The sequence below is a fragment of the Ranitomeya variabilis genome, chromosome 1 (genome assembly GCF_051348905.1).
Source record: "Ranitomeya variabilis isolate aRanVar5 chromosome 1, aRanVar5.hap1, whole genome shotgun sequence".
Taxonomy (NCBI): domain Eukaryota; kingdom Metazoa; phylum Chordata; class Amphibia; order Anura; family Dendrobatidae; genus Ranitomeya; species Ranitomeya variabilis.
This window is the reverse complement of record NC_135232.1, coordinates 879,149,888-879,171,681: the sequence shown is the minus strand read 5'-3', so window position 1 is coordinate 879,171,681 and position 21,794 is coordinate 879,149,888. Positions and strand designations below refer to the sequence as shown.

Below are 21,794 nucleotides of genomic sequence, written 5' to 3'. Positions count from 1 at the left end.
TGAGCTTTTCCAATTTTTATAAAAATTTAAGGGTGACTAAGATTACTGGAGTTACCAGCAGCTAGAACACCTGAAAGCTGTGAACTAAGCTTACTGGAGTTCACAGACTCTAAGTGTTCCAACAGCTGGCTACTGCATTAACTTTAACATCTCTCTTAAGCTTTCAAGGCTTCACAGCTGCCACGAGACCTGGTGGCTGTTAACTTAATCGGGTCTCCAGGCAGCTGTGAGACCCGGTAACCTTAAGGGAGCCTTTAAGGAAGACTTTAAGGTTACTGAAGTTGCTAGCTGCTGGAACACCTGGAGGCTGTGAACTAATGTAATTTGCAAATCTTATTTCATAACCTCCAGGTGTTTCAGCAGCTGGCAACTCCAGTAATCTTAAAGTCTCCCTTAAAGGCTCCCTTAAGGTTTCCGTGTCTCAAAGCAGTAGAGAGACCCTGTGGCTGTGAAACCTGGTAACCTAAAGGGTCTCAGTTCAGTTCCTAGCAGCCGATATTCATGAGGGCAACGCAAGTGCCAGACTGATGATCAGTGACATCATCACTGATCAGTCCGGCACTCACACTGCCTTCGTCATAACCGGCTGCTGAGAACTGATTTAATCTTACGACAACAATTCAGTTCACAGCGGCCAGGTCTTGCACAGTACAGGGTCAGGCACCCGGCAGTGTCTGCTGCACCACTCTATGGAGCTACCTTCTCTGATCAGTACTCCATAGATTGGACAAAGAAGATAGGGATCATCATGAGACCTCCATTTGGATTGCAACAGACCCCTGTGGATTTTTTTAACAAATGAGAAAAAGAAGACACTTGTAGGGATGTGCTTTTTACAAATAAAGGACTTTTCTGTGTGTGTGTTAATTTCTTTTGACTATGGGGTTAGTAATGAGGATGTCTGACAGATGTATGTCCATTACTAACCCCTGGGCTTGATGTCAGTGGACATTACACAAATGACATCAATCCCCAAACTATTACCCTGATTGCCACCATACTATGGCAATCGAAAAGAGCCAAGGCCAGAATTGTCTGCTTTCCGTTGGCTTATTATAAGAATAGAGGGATCCCATGTAATTTTTTTTAATTATTATTTAACAATTAGCGTTAACCCCTTCACCCCCGGAGCTTTTTCCGTTTTTTCGTTTTCGTTTTTCTCTCCCCACCTTCCCAGAGCCATAACTTTTTTATTTTTCCGTCAATTTGGCCACGTGAGGGCTTATCTTTTGCGGGACGAGTTGTACTTTTGAACGACATCATTGGTTTTACCATGTTGTGTACTAGAAAACGGGAAAAAAATTCCAAGTGCGGTGAAATTGCAAAAAAAGTGCAGTCTCACACTTGTTTTTTGCTTGGCTTTTTTGCTAGGTTCAATAAATGCTAAAACTGACCTGCCATTATAATTTTCCAGGTCATTACGAGTTCATAGACACCTAACATGACTAGGTTATTTTTTACCTAAGGCTACGTTCACATTTGCGTTGTGCGCCGCAGCGTCGTCGCCGCAACAAAACGCATGCGTCGTGCGGCCCTATCTTTAACATTGGGGCCGCATGGCGCCGCATGTACATGCGTTGTCATGCGTTTTGGTGCGTCGTACGCCGCATGCGGCGTTAGGGCGCACCTGTCAGGGCGCGGCAAACGCAACATGTTGCATTTTTTTTGCGGCGCTGACTTTTAAAAAAACGCATGCGTCGTGTTTGCGTCGCTTTTGCGTCGTCGATGCGCCTTTTTTACCATTGATTTGTATTGACAACGCAGACGACGCAAGTACTTGCGTCGTGGTGCGTTGTACGACGCATGCGTTTTCCAATAAATATGCAAAACATTGTATAGATTTTGGGGGGCGCATGCGGCGCAAAACGCAGCGTTTTTTGTTCAAAACGCAACTGCGTTTTTGTTTGCGTTGTGCGTTGCGGCGCCGACGCTGCGGCGCACAACGCAAATGTGAACGTAGCCTTAGTGGTGAAAAAAATTCCAAACTTTGCTAAAAAAAAAAAAAAAATTGCGCCATTTTCCGATACTCGTAGCGTCTCCATTTTTCATGATCTGGGGTCGGTTGAGGGCTTATTTTATGCGTGCCAAGACGGCGTTTTTAATGATACCATTTTGGTGCAGATACGTTCTTTTGATCGCCCGTTATTGCATTTTAATGCAATGTCGCAGCGACCAAAAAAACGTAATTCTGGCATTTTGATTTTTTTTCTCTTTACGCTGTTTAGCGATCAGGTTAATGCTTTTTTTTATTGATAGATCGGGAGATTCTGAACGCGGCGATACCAAATATGTGTAGATTTGATTTTTTTATTGATTTATTTTGATTGGGGCGAAAGGGGGGTGATTTAAACTTTTATGTTTTTTTAATTTTTTTCACATTTTTTTAAACTTTTTTTTTTACTTTTGCCATGCTTCAGTAGCCTCCATGGGAGGCTAGAAGCAGGCACAGCACGATCGGCTCTGCTATGTAGCAGCGATCATAAGATCACTGCTATACAGCAGAAATGCAGGTGTGCTGTGAGCGCCGACCACAGGGGGGGGCTCACAGCAGGCCGGTATCAGTAACCATAGAGGTCTCAAGGACCTCTATGGTTACCTTCCTGATGCATCGCCGACCCCCGATCATGTGACGGGGGTCGGCGATGACGTCATTTCCGGCCGCCCGGCCGGATGCGGTAGTTAAATGCCGCTGTCTGCGTTTGACAGCGGCATTTAACTAGTTAATAGGTGCGGACAGATCGAGATTCTGCCCGCGCCTATTGCGGGCACATGTCAGCTGTTCAAAACAGCTGACATGTCCCGGCTTTGATGCGGGCTCACCATGGAGCCCTGCATCAAAGCAGGGGAGCCGACATCGGACGGAATAGTACGTCCGATATCGGTACATATGCAAGGCACTGCTTTACTTCTCCATTCGGACCTCCACCTCCTGGTTCAATATTAATTTTTATTTTTTTCTAATTCTATGTTATTTTAAGTTTTTTTCCTTTCCACATTTGTTTACATGGCACTCATCCGGCACTTGCCCCCATTTTGCTTAATTATGCAGCCCTCTAGCCCTTACTATGATTATTTACAGCCATTTCACTGCACCAAAGTCCGGGTCCCATTGACTTACAGTTGTGGCCAAAAGTATTGACACCCCTGCAATTCTGTCAGATAATACTCAGTTTCTTCCTGAAAATGATTGCAAACACAAATTCTTTGGTATTATTTTCTTCATTTAATTTGTCTTAAATGAAAAAACACAAAAAGAATTGTCCTAAAGCCAAATTGGATATAATTCCACACCAAACATAAAAAAGGGGGTGGACAAAAGTATTGGCACTGTTCAAAAAATCATGTGATGCTTCTCTAATTTGTGTAATTAACAGCACCTGTAACTTTCCTGTGGCACCTAACAGGTGTTGGCAAAAACTAAATCACACTTGCAGCCAGTTGACATGGATTAAAGTTGATTCAAACCTCTGTCCTGTGTCCTTGTGTGTACCACATTGAGCATGGAGAAAAGAAAGAAGACCAAAGAACTGTCTGAGGACTTGAGAAACCAAATTGTGAGGAAGCATGAGCAATCTCAAGGCTATAAGTCAATCTCCAAAAACCTGAATGTTCCTGTGTCTATCGTGCGCAGTGTCATCAAGAAGTTTAAAGCCCATGGCACTGTGGCTAACCTCCCTAGATGTGGACGGAACAGAAAAATTGACAAGAGATTTCAACACAAGATTGTGCGGATGTTGGATAAAGAACCTCGACTAACATCCAAACAAGTTCAAGCTGCCCTGCAGTCTGAGGGTACAACAGTGTCAACCCGTACTATCCGTCGGTGTCTGAATGAAAAGGGACTGCATGGTAGGAGACCCAGGAAGACCCCACTTTTTACCCCAAGACATAAAAAAGCCAGGATGGAGTTTGCCAAAACTTACCTGAAAAAGCCTAAAAAGTTTTGGAAGAATGTTCTCTGGTCAGATGAGACAAAAGTAGAGCTTTTTGGGCAAAGGCATCAACATAGAGTTTACAGGAGAAAAAAGAGGCATTCAAAGAAAAGAACACGGTCCCTACAGTCAAACATGGCGGAGGTTCCCTGATGTTTTGGGGTTGCTTTGCTGCCTCTGGCACTGGACTGCTTGACCGTGTGCATGGCCTTATGAAGTCTGAAGACTACCAACAAATTTTGCAGCATAATGTAGGGCCCAGTGTGATAAAGGTGGGTCTCCCTCAGAGGTCATGGGTCTTCGAGCAGGACAATGACCCAAAACACACTTCAAAAAGCACTAGAAAATGGTTTGAGAGAAAGCACTGGAGACTTCTAAGGTGGCCAGCAATGAGTCCAGACCTGAATCCCATAGAACACCTGTGGAGAGATCTAAAAATGGCAGTTTGGAGAAGGCACCCTTCAAATATCAGGGACCTGGAGCAGTTTGCCAAAGAAGAATGGTCTTAAATTCCAGCAGAGCATTGTAAGAAACTCATTGATGGTTACCGGAAGTGGTTGGTCGCAGTTATTTTGGCTAAAGGTTGTGCAACCAAGTACTGTATTAGGCTGAGGGTGCCAATACTTTTGTCTGGCCCATTTTTGGAGTTTTGTGTGAAATGATCAATGTTTTGCTTTTCGCTTCATTCTCTTTTGTGTTTTTTCATTTAAGACAAATTAAATGAAGATAATAAAACCAAAGAATTTGTGTTTGCAATCATTTTCAGGAAGAAACTGAGTGTTATCTGACAGAATTGCAGGGGTGTCAATACTTTTGGCCACAACTGTATATGTGGTTCGTGTCCAAGGTCAAGTTCTGGTACCTGAACCAAACTTTTTTCTTAAATTTGGGAGGCCACAGATGGTAGTAGTATCCTAATTAGTGATGAGCGAATATACTCGTTACTCGAGATTTCTCGAGCACGCTCGGGGGTCCTCCGAGTATTTTTTAGTGCTCGGAAATTTAGTTTTTATTGCCGCAGCTGAATGATTTACAGCCAGCATAAGTACATGTGAGGGTTGCCTGGTTGCTAGGGAATCCCCACATGTACTTATGCTGGCTAACAGATGCAAATCATTCAGCTGCGGTAACAAAAACTAAATTTCCGAGCACTAAAAAATACTCGGAGGACATCCGAGCGTGCTCGGGAAATCTCGAGTAACGAGTATATTCGCTCATCACTAATCCTAATCTGAATTGTCATGAATCCCCAATGGCTAGGGATAGCACAGGACAAGCAAAGTACAAATAGATAACGGACGAGCTCTAGGGTGATGGAACCTGGGCTGACCGCTGCCCTACGCCTGACAAACGCAACTAGAGATAGCCAGGGAGCGTGCCTATGTTGGTTCTAGACGCCACGCACCAGCCTAAGAGCTAACTAGTACTGCAGAGAAAATAAAGACCTCACTTGCCTCCAGAGGAATGAACCCCAAAAGATATAGTTGCCCCCTCACATGTATTGACGGTGAAATGAGAGGAAGGCACACACATAGAGATGATATATATAGTTTTAGCAAATTGAGGCCCGCTGTAAACTAGAAAGCAGAACGATACAAAAGGGGACTGAGCGGTCAGCAAAAAACCCTAATCAAAAAACCATCCTGAGATTACAAGAACCCATGTGCCAACTCATGGCACATGGGGAGAACCTCAGTCCACTAGAGCTACCAGCTAGCATAGAGACATAATAAGCAAGCTGGACAAAAAACCAAACAACTGAAAATCAGCACTTAGCTTATCCTGAAAGATCTGGGAGCAAGTAGGCAGGAACCAAACAGAGCACATCTGAATACATTGATAGCCGGCAAGGGAATGACAGAAAGGCCAGGTAAAATAGGAAACACCCAGCCTCTGATGGACAGGTGGAAACCAAAGGCCGCAACCCACCAAAGTCACCCAGTACCAGCAGCAACCACCAGAGGGAGCCCACAAACAGAATCCACAACAGTACCCCCCCCTTGAGGAGGGGTCACCGAACCCTCACGAGAACCCCCAGGGCGATCAGGGTGAGCTCTATGGAACGCGCGGACCAAATCAGTCGCATGAACATCGGAGGCGACCACCCAGGAATTATCCTCCTGACCATAACCCTTCCACTTAACCAAATACTGGAGTTTGCGTCTGGAAACACGAGAATCCAAGATCTTCTCAACAACATACTCCAATTCTCCCTCCACCAGCACCGGAGCAGGAGGCTCAACCGAAGGAACAACGGGCACCTCATACCTCCGCAACAATGACCGATGGAACACATTATGAATAGCAAACGATGCTGGGAGATCCAAACGAAAAGATACAGGGTTAAGAATCTCCGAGATCCTATAAGGACCGATGAACCGAGGCTTGAACTTAGGAGAAGAGACCTTCATAGGGACAAAACGAGAAGACAACCACACCAAATCCCCAACAAGAAGTCGGGGACCCACGCGGCGACGGCGATTAGCAAACTGCTGAGTCTTCTCCTGAGATAACTTCAAATTGTCCACCACCTGATTCCAAATCTGATGTAGCCTGTCCACCACCATGTCCACTCCAGGACAATCCGAAGACTCCACCTGACCAGAGGAAAAACAAGGATGAAACCCCGAATTACAAAAAAAAGGAGAGACCAACGTGGCAGAACTAGCCCGATTATTAAGAGCAAATTCGGCCAGTGGCAAAAAAGCAACCCAGTCATCTTGATCAGCAGAAACAAAACACCTCAAATAAGTTTCCAAGGTCTGATTAGTTCGCTCCGTCTGGCCATTCGTCTGAGGATGGAATGCAGACGAGAAAGACAAATCAATGCCCATCTTGGCACAAAACGTCCGCCAAAATCTAGACACAAACTGGGATCCCCTGTCAGAAACGATATTCTCCGGAATCCCATGCAAACGGACCACGTTCTGAAAAAATAAAGGGACCAACTCAGAGGAGGAGGGCAACTTAGGCAAGGGCACCAAATGAACCATCTTAGAAAAGCGGTCACACACAACCCAGATAACGGATATTTTCTGTGAAACCGGAAGATCAGAAATAAAATCCATGGAAATGTGCATCCAAGGCCTCTTCGGGATGGGCAAGGATAACAACAACCCACTGGCCCGAGAACAGCAAGGCTTAGCTCGAGCACACACTTCACAAGACTGCACAAAGGTACGCACATCCCTAGACAAGGAAGGCCACCAAAAAGACCTGGCCACCAAGTCTCTAGTACCAAATATTCCAGGATGACCAGCCAACACAGAAGAATGGACCTCGGAGATGACTCTACTGGTCCAATCATCCGGAACAAACAGTCTTTCTGGTGGAAAACAATCCGGTTTATCCACCTGAAACTCCTGCAAAGCACGTCGCAAGTCTGGGGATACGGCGGACAATATTACCCCATCCCTAAGGATACCAGTAGGCCCAGAGTCTCCAGGAGAGTCAGGCACAAAACTCCTGGAAAGAGCATCTGCCTTCACATTCTTTGAACCTGGCAGGTATGAAACCACGAAATTGAAACGAGAAAAAAACAACGACCAACGAGCCTGTCTAGGATTCAAACGCCTGGCAGACTCAAGGTAAATGAGATTCTTGTGATCAGTCAAGACCACCACACGATGTTTAGCACCCTCAAGCCAATGACGCCACTCCTCAAATGCCCACTTCATGGCCAAAAGCTCCCGATTACCCACATCATAATTGCGCTCGGCGGGCGAGAATTTTCTAGAGAAGAATGCACATGGCTTCATCACCGAGCCATTAGAACTTCTCTGTGACAAAACCGCCCCCGCTCCAATCTCGGAAGCATCAACCTCAACCTGAAAAGGAAGTGAAACATCTGGTTGACACAACACAGGAGCAGAAGAAAACCGGCGCTTAAGTTCCTGAAAGGCCTCCACGGCCGCAGGAGACCAATCAGCAACATCAGCACCCTTTTTAGTCAAATCAGTCAAAGGTTTGACAATACTGGAAAAATTAGCAATGAACCGACGATAAAAATTAGCAAACCCCAAGAACTTCTGAAGGCTCTTAACAGATGTAGGTTGTGTCCAGTCACAAATAGCCTGAACCTTGACGGGATCCATCTCAATAGTAGAAGGAGAAAAAATGTACCCCAAAAAAGAAATCTTCTGGACTCCGAAGAGACACTTTGAACCCTTCACAAACAGAGAATTGGCCCGCAGAACCTGAAACACCTTCCTGACCTGTAGAACATGAGACTCCCAGTCATCAGAAAACACCAAAATATCATCCAAATACACAATCATAAACTTATCCAGATATTCACGGAAAATATTGTGCATAAAGGACTGAAAGACTGACGGAGCATTGGAGAGTCCAAAAGGCATTACCAAATACTCAAAATGGCCCTCAGGCGTATTAAATGCGGTTTTCCACTCATCACCCTGTTTTATCCGCACCAGATTATACGCACCGCGAAGATCTATCTTAGTGAACCACCTAGCCCCCTTAATGCGAGCAAACAAATCAGTTAATAATGGCAATGGATACTGGTATTTGACCGTAATCTTATTCAGAAGGCGATAATCTATACAAGGCCTCAGGGAACCATCTTTTTTTGCCACAAAAAAAAAACCTGCTCCCAGAGGGGACGAAGATGGACGAATATGTCCCTTTTCCAAGGACTCCTTAATATAATTCCGCATAGCAGTATGCTCTGGCAGTGACAGATTAAATAAACGACCCTTAGGGAACTTACTGCCAGGAATCAATTCTATAGCACAGTCACAATCTCTATGAGGAGGGAGCGAATTGAGCTTAGGCTCCTCAAAAACATCCCTATAGTCAGACAAAAACGCAGGGATCTCAGAAGGAGTAGATGAAGCGATTGAAATCGGAGGTGCATCATCATGAACCCCCTGACATCCCCAGCTTAACACAGACATTGTTTTCCAGTCCAGGACAGGATTATGAGTTTGTAACCATGGCAGACCAAGCACTAGTACATCATGTAAATTATACAGTACAAGGAAGCGAATCACCTCCTGATGAACGGGAGTCATGCGCATGGTCACTTGTGTCCAATACTGCGGTTTATTCATAGCCAATGGTGTAGAGTCAATTCCCTTCAGAGGAATAGGAACTTCCAGAGGCTCCAGACTAAAACCGCAGCGTTTAGCAAATTACCAATCCATAAGACTCAGGGCAGCGCCCGAATCCACATAGGCATCGACGGAAATGGAAGACAGTGAAAAAATCAGAGTCACAGACAAAATGAACTTAGGCTGCAGAGTACCAATGGCAAAAGATTTATCAACCCTTTTTGTGCGTTTAGAGCATGCTGATATAACATGAGCTGAATCACCACAATAAAAACACAATCCATTTTTCCGCCTATAATTTTGCCGTTCACTTCTGGACTGAATTCTATCACATTGCATAGTCTCAGGTGCCTGTTCAGAAGACACCGCCAACTGGTGCACGGGTTTGCGCTCCCGTAAACGCCGATCAATCTGAATGGCCATAGCCATAGACTCATTCAGACCTGTAGGCGTAGGGAACCCCACCATAATATCCTTAATGGCCTCAGAAAGACCATTTCTGAAGTTTGCAGCCAGGGCGCACTCATTCCACTGAGTAAGCACCGACCATTTCCGAAATTTTTGACAATATATTTCCGCTTCATCATGCCCCTGAGAGAGGGCTAATAAAGCCTTTTCAGCCTGAATCTCTAGGTTAGGTTCCTCATAGAGCAATCCCAATGCCAGAAAAAACGCATCCACACTGAGCAATGCAGGATCCCCTGGTGCCAATGCAAATGCCCAATTCTGAGGGTCGCCCCGCAGGAAAGATATTACAATCTTGACCTGTTGAGCAGGGTCTCCAGAGGAGCGAGATTTTAAAGAAAGAAACAATTTACAATTGTTCCTGAAATTCAGGAAGGTAGATCTATCTCCAGAAAAGAACTCTGGAATAGGAATTCTAGGTTCAGACATGGGAGTGTGAACAACAAAATCCTGTATGTTTTGAACTTTTGCCGCGAGATTACTCAGGCTGGAAGCCAAACTCTGGACATCCATGTTAAACAGCTAAGATCAGAGCCATTCAAGGGTTAAGAGGAGGTAAGAAACAGCTAGACAGCAATTAAGGGCTAGGCAGCAAAACTCTGAAGGGAAAAAAAAAAAAAAATTTCCCTTAAACACTTCTTTTTCTCCTGCTTCAGCCCAAACAATTAACACTTTGTAGGCCGGCTATACTGTCATGAATCCCCAATGGCTAGGGATAGCACAGGACAAGCAAAGTACAAATAGATAACGGACGAGCTCTAGGGTGATGGAACCTGGGCTGACCGCTGCCCTACGCCTGACAAACGCAACTAGAGATAGCCAGGGAGCGTGCCTACGTTGGTTCTAGATGCCACGCACCAGCCTAAGAGCTAACTAGTACTGCAGAGAAAATAAAGACCTCACTTGCCTCCAGAGGAATGAACCCCAAAAGATATAGTTGCCCCCTCACATGTATTGACGGTGAAATGAGAGGAAGGCACACACATAGAGATGATATATATAGTTTTAGCAAATTGAGGCCCGCTGTAAACTAGAAAGCAGAACGATACAAAAGGGGACTGAGCGGTCAGCAAAAAACCCTAATCAAAAAACCATCCTGAGATTACAAGAACCCATGTGCCAACTCATGGCACATGGGGAGAACCTCAGTCCACTAGAGCTACCAGCTAGCATAGAGACATAATAAGCAAGCTGGACAAAAAACCAAACAACTGAAAATCAGCACTTAGCTTATCCTGAAAGATCTGGGAGCAAGTAGGCAGGAACCAAACAGAGCACATCTGAATACATTGATAGCCGGCAAGGGAATGACAGAAAGGCCAGGTAAAATAGGAAACACCCAGCCTCTGATGGACAGGTGGAAACCAAAGGCCGCAACCCACCAAAGTCACCCAGTACCAGCAGCAACCACCAGAGGGAGCCCACAAACAGAATCCACAACACTGAATGCCAAGATTCCATAACTTAGAAGTTTGGAACCAACAATTACTACAATGTCAAATCCTTTAGCTCTCCATTAAGCAGACTTGTCAGCATTTTTATTAATAAGTGTAATTTAATAAAATAATCAGTCAGCAGCAGATGTCAACTGTTTTCTTACAAGGCACAGCCACAATCTGTCAATAGGTACTCTTTAAATCCTGTTGACTGTCAATCAGCCATCTTATGTTGCAGGTGACATCTAACGCAATACACGTTGCTAATTGTATATTATTAGTTCTCAGATATTTCAGTTAATATATTTGATATCTCAGACTATTTTCATTACTTAATACAAATACAAAACCACACCGGCGCTGCACTCAATAAGAAAAGAGAAGGTTACTGGTAAACACTCAAAGAAGGATAAAGCTGCTGGTATTAGATGTACACTGTGCCAATTTCCATCAATAATAATAAAAACAATAATAATAAACAAAAATGCCACGCTAAAAAGTAGGTTCATGTCAAACTAACTACCCACCTGAACAAATACTTTGTAACAAGAGCTTATATGTGTACAGCTATTAGTGGTTGCTACTCAATATTCACTGAACAAAGCATTAAAGCTATGGCTCGCTCAAATCACTGCCATAGATGCACATAGAAATCAGACCAGAGGCACTTGACAATTGCATTTAACAGTGGGTTCTGTTTAAATGCACACTAATGTGGTTCAAATACCTTAGGATTCACAAGGAGTACGGTAGGTGAGAGCTTGAAAAGTGTGCAGGTGTCCACCAGTGTTTTGCAGGTGATTGCAAACCTGCTGCAAGTCTGTGCTGGGCTGGGTGAATGAATTGCTGAGTGTGCACCGCCCAAGGCTCTATGCAGTAGGCAGAGCGGCGCTACGCAGAGCCAGGGACGTCCCGGCCGGTGGTGTCTCTGGTTGCACAGAGAGAAGAAAAAATGTTGGGCACTGCTCGGCAGTGTGTGACGTCACTGAGGTATGGAGCATTGCCGGGGCCAGAATTAACCAATGTGTTTCGAAGTGTGCCGCACTTCTTCATCAGGGTTACAGCCCCCTGTCAGTAGCTCCGTATATAGGGGTCAGCCAGACCTCTTGCCATACGCCATTAACTCACTGTTGGCCTAACATGCAGTTTAGTCCTATAATAGTCAAGGATGAATGGTGTGTTGCCCACTGGGTTGATGTGTTTCTGAAAACTAGTTAAAATATTACTTTATTAGAATTAAAACTCGCTATAAAAACTAGACTAAGATTTATATTTGTGCCACTACTTGTTTATATATATATAAAAAAAAAACACTTATTCATATCAATAAGGACAGGAATTTAAAAATAAATTTAAAAGGAAATTTAAATTTAACAAGGAGGATATAGTGGGCTCCTCATACCCATAATATATCCACACATGAAATGACAATGGTATTGGTAACATTGGCTTCATTAATAGTTATGATCGAATATACTCGTTACTTGAGATTTCTCGAGCATGCTCGGGTGTCCTCCAAGTATTTTTTAGTGCTCGGAAATTTAGTTTTTATTGCTGCAGCTGAATGATTTACATCTGATAGCCAGCATAAGTACATGTGGGGATTCCTTAGCAACCAGGCAACCCCCACATGTACTGTACTTTTGCTGGCTAACAGATGTAAATCATTTAGCTGCGGCAATAAAAACTAAATTTCCGAGTACTAAAAAATACTCGGAGAACACCCGAGCGTGCTTGGGAAATCTCGAGTAACGAGTATATTCGCTCATCAATATTCATTAATTATATTAATATTTTTATTTTTAGTTCTAATATTGACATTCGATTAATTTAAATTTCAAGATTAGTGGTCTCAAAACCATCGACTCAAAAAGTATCAACCCCAAATAACGTGTACATGCAGCCAATGGGCTATATTTAGTTGCACTAACTAGTTGTTTTATATGGATATGTTACACGTAACTTGGGATAGTACTTAAAAGGCGTACAGTTCTAGCCTTTAGGGGCTAAACTGTCGAGAGTGAAGATCCATTGTGATACTTTTCTGGACATTTGTTTAATAAAGTTCCCCCTCTCCAGTTTGGGGGTACAACCTGGATCCCACAAAAATGAACACCTTTCAGTGATTGCCCTTGCTTATCTTTGAAAGGGCGTGAGAGGGGATGTCCCAAGTAGCTTTTCAGGATATTCTTAAAGTGTTCTTTTATCCACTCCTTAAGTTGTCGTTTCGTGCGACCAACATAGAGCTTTTTACACGGACATTAGATAATTTATATTACACCCATGGAGTGGCAAGATATATGGTTTTTAATGACAAACTCCTTAGTTCCATCCGAATCCAGGAATGTTAGCTGTCTTGTTTTCCTGAAAGTAGTGTGCATACATCCAAAACAGGCCCCACAAGGTAGAAATCTGTTTTTTGATTTATTGGGGGCTACTTGGTTATCCGCCAGTTCCATGTGGTCCATCCTAGTAGTGGAGGCTATAAGATGGCCAAGCGATTGAAAACACATCTGGGACATCATGTCTCGCACCATCCACCAACGTCACGTTGCACAACAGACTGTCCAGGAGTTGGCGGATGCTTTAGTCTAGATTTGGGAGGAGAATTCTCAGGAGACCATCCACCGCCTCATCAGGAGCATGCCCAGGCATTGTAAGGAGGTAATACAGGCACATGGAGGCCACACACACACACACAACAGAACATCATTTCTTTGTCTTGAGGCATTTCCACTGAAGTCGGACCAGTCTGTAATTTGATTTTCCACCTTGATTTTGAGTATCATTCCAAATCCCGACCTCCATGGAATATTAGTTGTGATTTACATAGATCATTTTTATGTTTTATTGTTCTCAACACATTCCACTATGTAATGAATAAAGATTTCCAACTGAAATATTTCATTGAGTGATATCTAGGAGGTGGGATTTTAGTGTTCCCTTTATGTGTCACCTTTAACTTTAGGCCTTTTAGAGATTATTTCATTTTCAACTTGTTTAACTGTTCACAGTATCACAAAAACAGTAATTTTGACCAGGGGTGCCCAAACGTTTACATTCCACTGTATATTCATATAGTGCATTGTTGTATTTTTACCTGACATATGAATGCTACTGGATCAATATTTTTCAGGAGTAGATGCTTAAGATCCTCAGCTGTTGAGAAGTATTCAATCTGGGTTGAAATTTTAATGAATTCTCCGCAGCAAACATTCACTGTGACTTCACCGGGAGGAAAATCTAATTAAAAAAAACATAAATATGTATGTGAATAACATATACAGTATGTCTTTCTGCATTAATGGTTGGAATAAAGTAATGGTCTCATCTTACTACATGCACTACTGACCCCATTCCCTCACACCTACTCCAATCTCTCTCTCCAGTTGTCACTACTCACCTAATTAAAATCTTCAATCTCTCCCTCCTTTGGTATATTCCCCTCGTCCTTCAAACAATCTATCATTATTGCATTTTTTAAAAACAACGCCCCTCTCTCAACCCATCCTGCAAAAATAAGTACAGACCATGCTTCAATCTCCCTTTCATCTCTAAACTCTTGGAGCATCTGGTCTACTTCCGCCTCACTCTCTCCTTGATCAATCACAGTCTGGCTTCTGCCCTCTACATTCTACAGACACTGCTCTCATCAAAGTGACCAATGGAATTTTGACAGGAAAACATAATGGTGACCACTCTCTGCTCATTCTTCTTGATCTCTCTTTATCTTTCGGCACTGTTGACCATTATCTCCTACTCTCCATGCTCCAATCAATAGGCATAAAGGATACTGTTCTCTCCTGGTTCTCTTAATATCTTTTTTACCGCTCCTTCAGTGTATCATTTGCTGGCTCCACTTCATCTCCTCTCCCTCTCACTATTGGGGTCCCTCAGGGTTCAGTTCTGGGCCCTCTTCTCTCTCTCTACACTGCCCCAATTGGACAAACCATCAGCAAATTTGGCTTTCAGTACCATCTTTATGTTGAAGACACACAACTATACACATCATCCTCTGACTTTACCCCGGTTGTACTACAAAACACCAGTGACTCTTTGTCTGCAGATTCCAACATCATGTCAGCTTTATATCTGAAACTTAACCTTTCCAAAACTGAATTTCGTCTACTACTTTCATCTACTCACCTCCCTAAAGCTGACATCTCCCTCTCCATGTATTGCACCACAATATCGCCTATGCAACAGTGTCGCTGCCTGGGATGCCGAGAAGGCATTTGACTGGGTTAACTGGTCGTTTACCTTCTCGGTGTTAGGTCGAATAGGGTTCTGGTGCTCAATACTAAATGCTATTAAAGCCCTTTACTCCACACCCTCAGCAAGAGTTTATGCTAATGGCACCTTATTTGAAAAATATTTTAATAGCAAACGAAACAAGAGAGGGATGCGCCCTGTCCCCCCTGGTGTTTGTGCTCACTATTGGACCTTTGGCATAGGTAATTAGGTAAAATTAAAGAATCAAGAGGGTGGAGATTTCTGGAAGTTCACATAGCATTTCATTTTATTCTCATGACATGATTTTAACCTTAGTCGAGCCTGAGAATTCCCAATTGGGAAGACCTAGAGACAATCAAACATTTCAGAAACATGTCATACTATAAAATAAATAAAAACAAATTCCAGATTCTGCCTTTAAACACCCAAGATGAAGTTCTACTACATTTACAAAAGAATGTTCCTCTTGATTGGTGTCAGGACCATATTACAAATTTAGGAACATCAATAACTATATGTACATCAACTTTATATAAATCATATCATCTTCCTTTATTACAGACCCTAGAATCTGACCTAAATAAAATTGGCCAATATGAGATTTTATGGTTGGGATGTGTTGCGGCCATTCAGATGTTCTCATTACCCAAATTATTATACTCGTTTCACACTGTTCCAATCTCCCTCCCAAAAACTTTTTTCTATCAGATAAACAGAATCTTAAACACTTTTGTGTGGAGGAACAAAAGACCTCGCTAATCTAATCAACTTATGAAAAGACCTAAGAAATTTGGAGGGCTCAACGTCCCTAATATACATAACTATTATCTAGCTACCCAATTAGATCAAGTTAAAGCATGGTGGAATGGAAATAAAACTTGTAATTGGGTTCAAATTGAATCACAATGTGCAGCCTCTAAAAATCTAAAAGCTCTATTTAGTGCATCTTTGATTGCTTCACCTAAAAAGATAGATGCTCCTCCTCTGACGGTGTCATCCATCTCCAGCTGGAAAGCATTCCGGAGAAAACTTTATAATGCCTCAGCCCCTGTTATGGCCATAACTCCATTGGAAACCTTAAAACTCTTAATACCAGATCTTAATATTATAGATTGGACAAAATGAGGCATTGTACTAGGGAAAGATTTGTATAAAAGTCCTAGTCTCCACTCTTTTGCTTCTTTACTTTATCATTTCAAAATCCCAATAAAGAGTTAAACCGTTAAACCGCTGCATGACCAGCTCTACCCTCACCTACTGTATTCTCACCCATCCCTTGTAGATTGTGAGCCTTCGCGGGCAGGGTCCTCTCTCCTACTGTACCAGTTATGACTTGTATTGTTCAAGATTATTGTACTTGTTATTATGTATACCCCTCCTCACTTGTACAGCGCCATGGAATAAATGGCGCTATAACAACAATAAATAATAATAATAATAATAATAATATAAATATCTCAAAATTCAGCATGCATTACAGCATTTTCACCTATCTTAGGGAAAGGTTAACTCAGGATTAAAATTTTAAATGTTTCATCCACTAAAGTGGGCCTAAAGCCCATATATAATTAAATAGACATGATTTTTTTTTTATAAAGTTGACTCCCTTTTTATCATGGGAAAATGAATTTATTAAGACATTCTTGAGCAGTGAATGGAAAAGCTCACTAGTTTTTGCTGCTCACACCTTCAAATGTGCCTCTTATCTTAAATCCTATATGAAAACAGTTTTAGGATGGTATTACACCCCAATGAGGCTTCACTCTCTGTTCCCCTCTTCTACTCAACTCTGCTGGCATAATTGTGGCCAAAAAGGTTATTTAATCCACACGTTTTGGAGCTGTCCAGTAATCACTTCCACCTAGTCATTTACTTTTCATCTGATCTCTTCTCTACTCCACCTAAAAATAAAACCATCTTCTTTAGCACTACTTTTGTTAGATATACATTCTATTCCCTTGAAATTATTGCCTCACATATTCTTTTAGCTAAAAAAAAGTAAGCCAATTTTGATAACAATGCACAGTAAGCCTCATATAGCATCTGTGCCCATACAGGAGATTGCTAATTCGCAAGACCCATGCAAGACATATATAGTAACCCCTACATAGAAAGAGTTGCACAACTAGGATCAGAGTAGAAAACAATTAATTTATTATTAGTAACCACAATCACATAAAATCATATGATAACATTACTTTGGGATTCTACGATGGTTACAACTACAAAGGAGCCACAGGTCAAAGGTAAACACCATACAATCTCATAATTCCTATACCCTAAAATAACCATAGAACACATGCATAGCAGATCCCATGTATATTAGGACACAATCTCGCTATACTGGTAAATAGTATCCAGCAAAACGCATCATAAAGGTTAAAGGGGAGACAACAATGTTTATTGCAGCATATTTACCCAGGACCCGCGGCGCCAGTACCCCAACGCGCGTTTTGGCGTGCGTGCCTTCGCACGGGTCCGAGGTAAATATGGTGGCGCCACGGGTCAGAGGTAAATATGCTGCAATAAACAATACTGAGAGAGTATTTGCCACATGTCTACTTTACATCAGAACAATTTTGGAACCAAAATTTGTTTTATTAGAAAGTTATAATGGTTAAAAGTTGACCAGCGATTTCTCATTTTTTCAACAAATTTTACAAAACCATTTTTTTAGGGACCACATCACATTTGAAGTCACTATGAGGGGTCTATATGAAAGAAAATACCAAAAAGTAACACCATTATAAAAACTGCACCCCTCAAGGTGCTCAAAACCACATTCAAGAAGTTTATTAACCCTTCAGGTGCTTCACAGCAGCTAAAGAAACGTGAAAAGAAAAAATGAACATTTAACTTTTTAGTCACAAAAATTATATTTCATCAACAATTTTTTTAATTTCACAAGTGTAAAAGGAGAAAATGGACCACAAAAGTAGTTGTGCAATTTCTGCCGATACCCCACATGTGGGGGAAAACCACTGTTTGGGCGCATGGTAGGGCTCGGAAGGGAAGGAGCACCTTTTGACTTTTTAAAGCAGAATTGGTTGGAATTGATAGCGGACGCCATGCTACGTTTAAAGAGCCCCTGATGTGCCTAAACATTGGAAAACCCCAACAAGTGACCCCATTTAGGAAACTAGACCCTTCAAGGAACTTATCTAGCTGTGTAATGAGCACTTTGATCCGCCAGGTGCTTCACAGAAGTTTAAAACGTAGAGCCATGAAAATAAAAAAATCACATTTTTTCCACAAAAATGATTTTTCAGCAATGATTTTTTATTTTCACAAGTGTAAAAGGAGAAAATAGACAATAAAAGTTGTTGTGCAATTTCTCCTGAGTGTGCCGATAGCCCATATGTGGGGTAAAACCCCTGTTTGGGCGCACGGCAGGGCTCGGAATGGAAGAAGTGAAATTTTGGATTGCAGATTTTGATGGAATGGTTTCTGGCGTCATGTTGCGTTTGAAGAGCCCCTGATGTGCCTAAACATCAGAAAACCCCAACAAGTGACCCCATTTTGGAAACTAGACCATTCAAGGAACTTATCTAGCTGTGTGGTAAGCACTTTGAACCCCCAGGTGCTTCACAGAAGTTGAAAACGTAGAGCCGTGAAAATAAAAAAATCACATTTTTTCCACAAAAATGATTTTTCCCAATGATTTTTTTTATTTTCACAAGTGTAAAAGGAGAAAATGGACCAGGAAATTTATTGTGCAATTTCTTCTGAGTACACTGATACCCCATATGTGGTGGAAAACCACTGTTTGGGCACATGGCAGGGCTCGGAATGGAAGGAGTAACGTTTTGTATTGCAGATTTTGATGGAATGGTCTGCAGGCGTCATGTTGCGTTTGCAGAGCCCCTGTGGAAACCTCTCACAAGTGACCCCATTTTGGAAACTACACCCCTGAAGGAATTTATCTAGAGGCATAGTTTTATAGCATTGATTATAATGCTTTTTGTTTTACTGGTGTATGAATTTATAATGTGGTGTGATATGTAAGATGTGCGGGGTACATAAGATTTATAAAAGTGTGTTGTGTCAACAGGGTATAAACAAATTTTATTAATTTGTGGACCTGTGGTATGCTTTGAAACAGGTTTCTCAGGGCAGGTTTCACAATGGTAAATTGTTTCCTTTTGGATTCCCCTCTTGGAGCATATTCTGCACTGTTTTTGTGATCGGCCTGTCCTGGCTGTTTGGGGAACCTGTCCTGGGAAATGTTGACCTGGGACAATACGGGCACTATCAGATTCAGAAGTACTGGGACCCTCACCTCCCTGAGTGCCAAACATTAGGGCCTTGATGACTTCCTCCTGAAACTGAAGGAAGGTCCCTGTATTGCCTGCAGATCTGAACAGTACAAAAGCATTATACGTTGCCATCTGTACAAGGTGCACGACCAATTTTTTGTACCATACTTTGGCTTTTCGCATGGCACTGTATGGTTGAAGGACTTGATCTGAGAGATCTACGCCCCATGTGCCGATTGTAATCCAGGACACAATCTGGCTTTGGGACTCGTGTTGTGATTCCACAAACAGTGACAAGGGTGATGTTGTCACGGTTTATGGTGGTCAGGATAAAGACATCCCTTTTGTCCTTATACTTGACCACCAGCATGTTGTTGCTGCATTGGGCTCTGCTTTCCCCTTTTCTCAGTGTTTGCCCAATTAGCGGCTTAGGGAGGCCTCGCTGATTTTTTCGCATGGTGCCACATACAACTATACCTCTAGCAGAGAGGGCCTTGAAGAGTAGGACACTGGTGTAAAAGTTATCAATGTAGAGGTGATAACCCTTATCCAGCAGTTGGTGCAGCAATTCCCACACAATTTTCCCACTCACCCCAGGACTGGGGGGGCATTCAGGGGGGTTAATTTGGGTTTCCTTCCCCTCATAAACCCTAAATCTCTGGGTGTACCCTGAGGTACTCTCGCACAGCTTTATTCTGTGCCTGGCCCTCTTACTGGGCAGGTATTGTCAGGATTCTAGCCTTCCTTTGAAGTGAACATGAGATTCATCAATAGCGATGTCCCTCTGAGGTGTGTATGCCTCAGCAAATTTTCTGCTGAAGTGTTCCACCACTGGCTGAATTTTATATAGATGATCAAAGTTAGGATCGTCTCGGGGAGTGCACTGCGCATTATCATTATAATGCAAAAATGTATGGATCCCTTCAAAACGTTTTCTTATCATGGCCATGTGAAATACCAGTGTACTGTAGAGAATGTCAGTACTCCAGTATTGACGAATCTCTGTTTTGTTTTATTATGCCCATACGTAGCAAAATTCCCCAAAATGTCATCATCTCTGCTGCATTTATGGGGGTCCATCTGGCGTATCATGACGTGGGGTTTTGGGCGAAAAATTGTTGGGAAAGTTCATCTGGGATACCATAAGATTTATTATTTCCTCACTGAAAAAGAATTTGAAGAAGTCAATTTCAGTGAGGCCAGTGGTGTCAATCTGGATTCCTGAGCTGCTGCTGAAATCCGGAATGACGGGCTGAAAATTTTAGGGGGTGCAATCCATATGGGATCGATTGCTGCAGGAATTGCCTGGGTCCTAGGGAGCCTTGTTGGGGGTCCTTCTTCACCAGATGAGGAGGAGGAATAGAGAAATGTGGGATCTTCATCAATGGCTGAATCCGTGTCGCATGCAATGATGGCATAAGCCTCCTCTGGTGAATAGCGCCATTTTTATTTTTTTCCCAAACCCTGGGGATGTGTGTGTAAGTGGTGCTTTTACATGTGTAACGTGTGGGGCTTGTGTAATAAGGTACTCTTTATTATAACAAAACAGAGAGAAAAAAAAGTATACAGATAAAATGTAGAAAAGAAAAAAATGAAAAGAAAATATAATGTAAAAAAAAAAAAGTTTGTATAAAAAAAATTAGACGTTCACTGCACTAATGCCCTCTCTATAAATTTACCCTCCGCAAATAATTCTTTTTTACAAAAGAAAAACGGACGTCAGCAACAATGTGACGTACGTTCCCCTAATGCACTAGCTAAAAATGTATTCGGCGCAACTAATTATTTTTTTACAAAAGAAAAACGGACATCACAAACAATGTGACGTACCCTCCCCTAATGCACTAGAAATTACCCGGAGATAGCAACAAACACACTACCTATAAAACTACTCTGTACGATTTTTTTTCCCTACAACAAGATCGGACATCACCAAACACTGACGCCGACAATACCTAATACACTACCTATAGAACTACTCTATATGATTTTTTTCTATAAAAGATTGGTCGTCACTAACGCTGTGACGCCGGCTACGCTTACTTGCTACGTCTAAAACTACAACTGTACTAACAATTATTTTTTTTTTTTTCTAAAAAAACAGATGTCATTTAGACTGCGATGTCAGCTATGCTAACTAGCTAAAACGAGAAAAATTCCTGTGACACAGTCTTTGATCAGTAGCGATACTCATCATAGCGCTGCGGACACAGGAAGCGCACAAATGCTCTGCGCAGGATGCAGCGCACACAAAAAAAACAGCAAACAAGTGCGCTAAATTTTCAATTGGAGGGGGGAAGGGGGTACTGGAACAGGGATGGGGGATGGGAAAAGGGACGTCACCAAACACTGACGCCGGCTACGCTACGTCTAAAACTACACTGTACTAACTACTATTTT

The 21,794-nt window shown here is 42.4% G+C and overlaps 1 protein-coding gene across 2 annotated transcripts in view; it reads right to left on the bottom strand.

The window, feature by feature from the left end:
- BANK1 (B cell scaffold protein with ankyrin repeats 1) overlaps positions 1–21,794 on the bottom strand; it is an 828,100-nt gene that overhangs the window by 546,864 nt on the left and 259,442 nt on the right. For both annotated transcript variants that reach the window (XM_077277945.1, XM_077277934.1), the window contains exon 5: positions 14,006–14,148. In XM_077277945.1, coding sequence (XP_077134060.1) covers positions 14,006–14,148 — 143 coding nt within the window. The remainder of the gene's footprint in view (positions 1–14,005; positions 14,149–21,794) is intronic.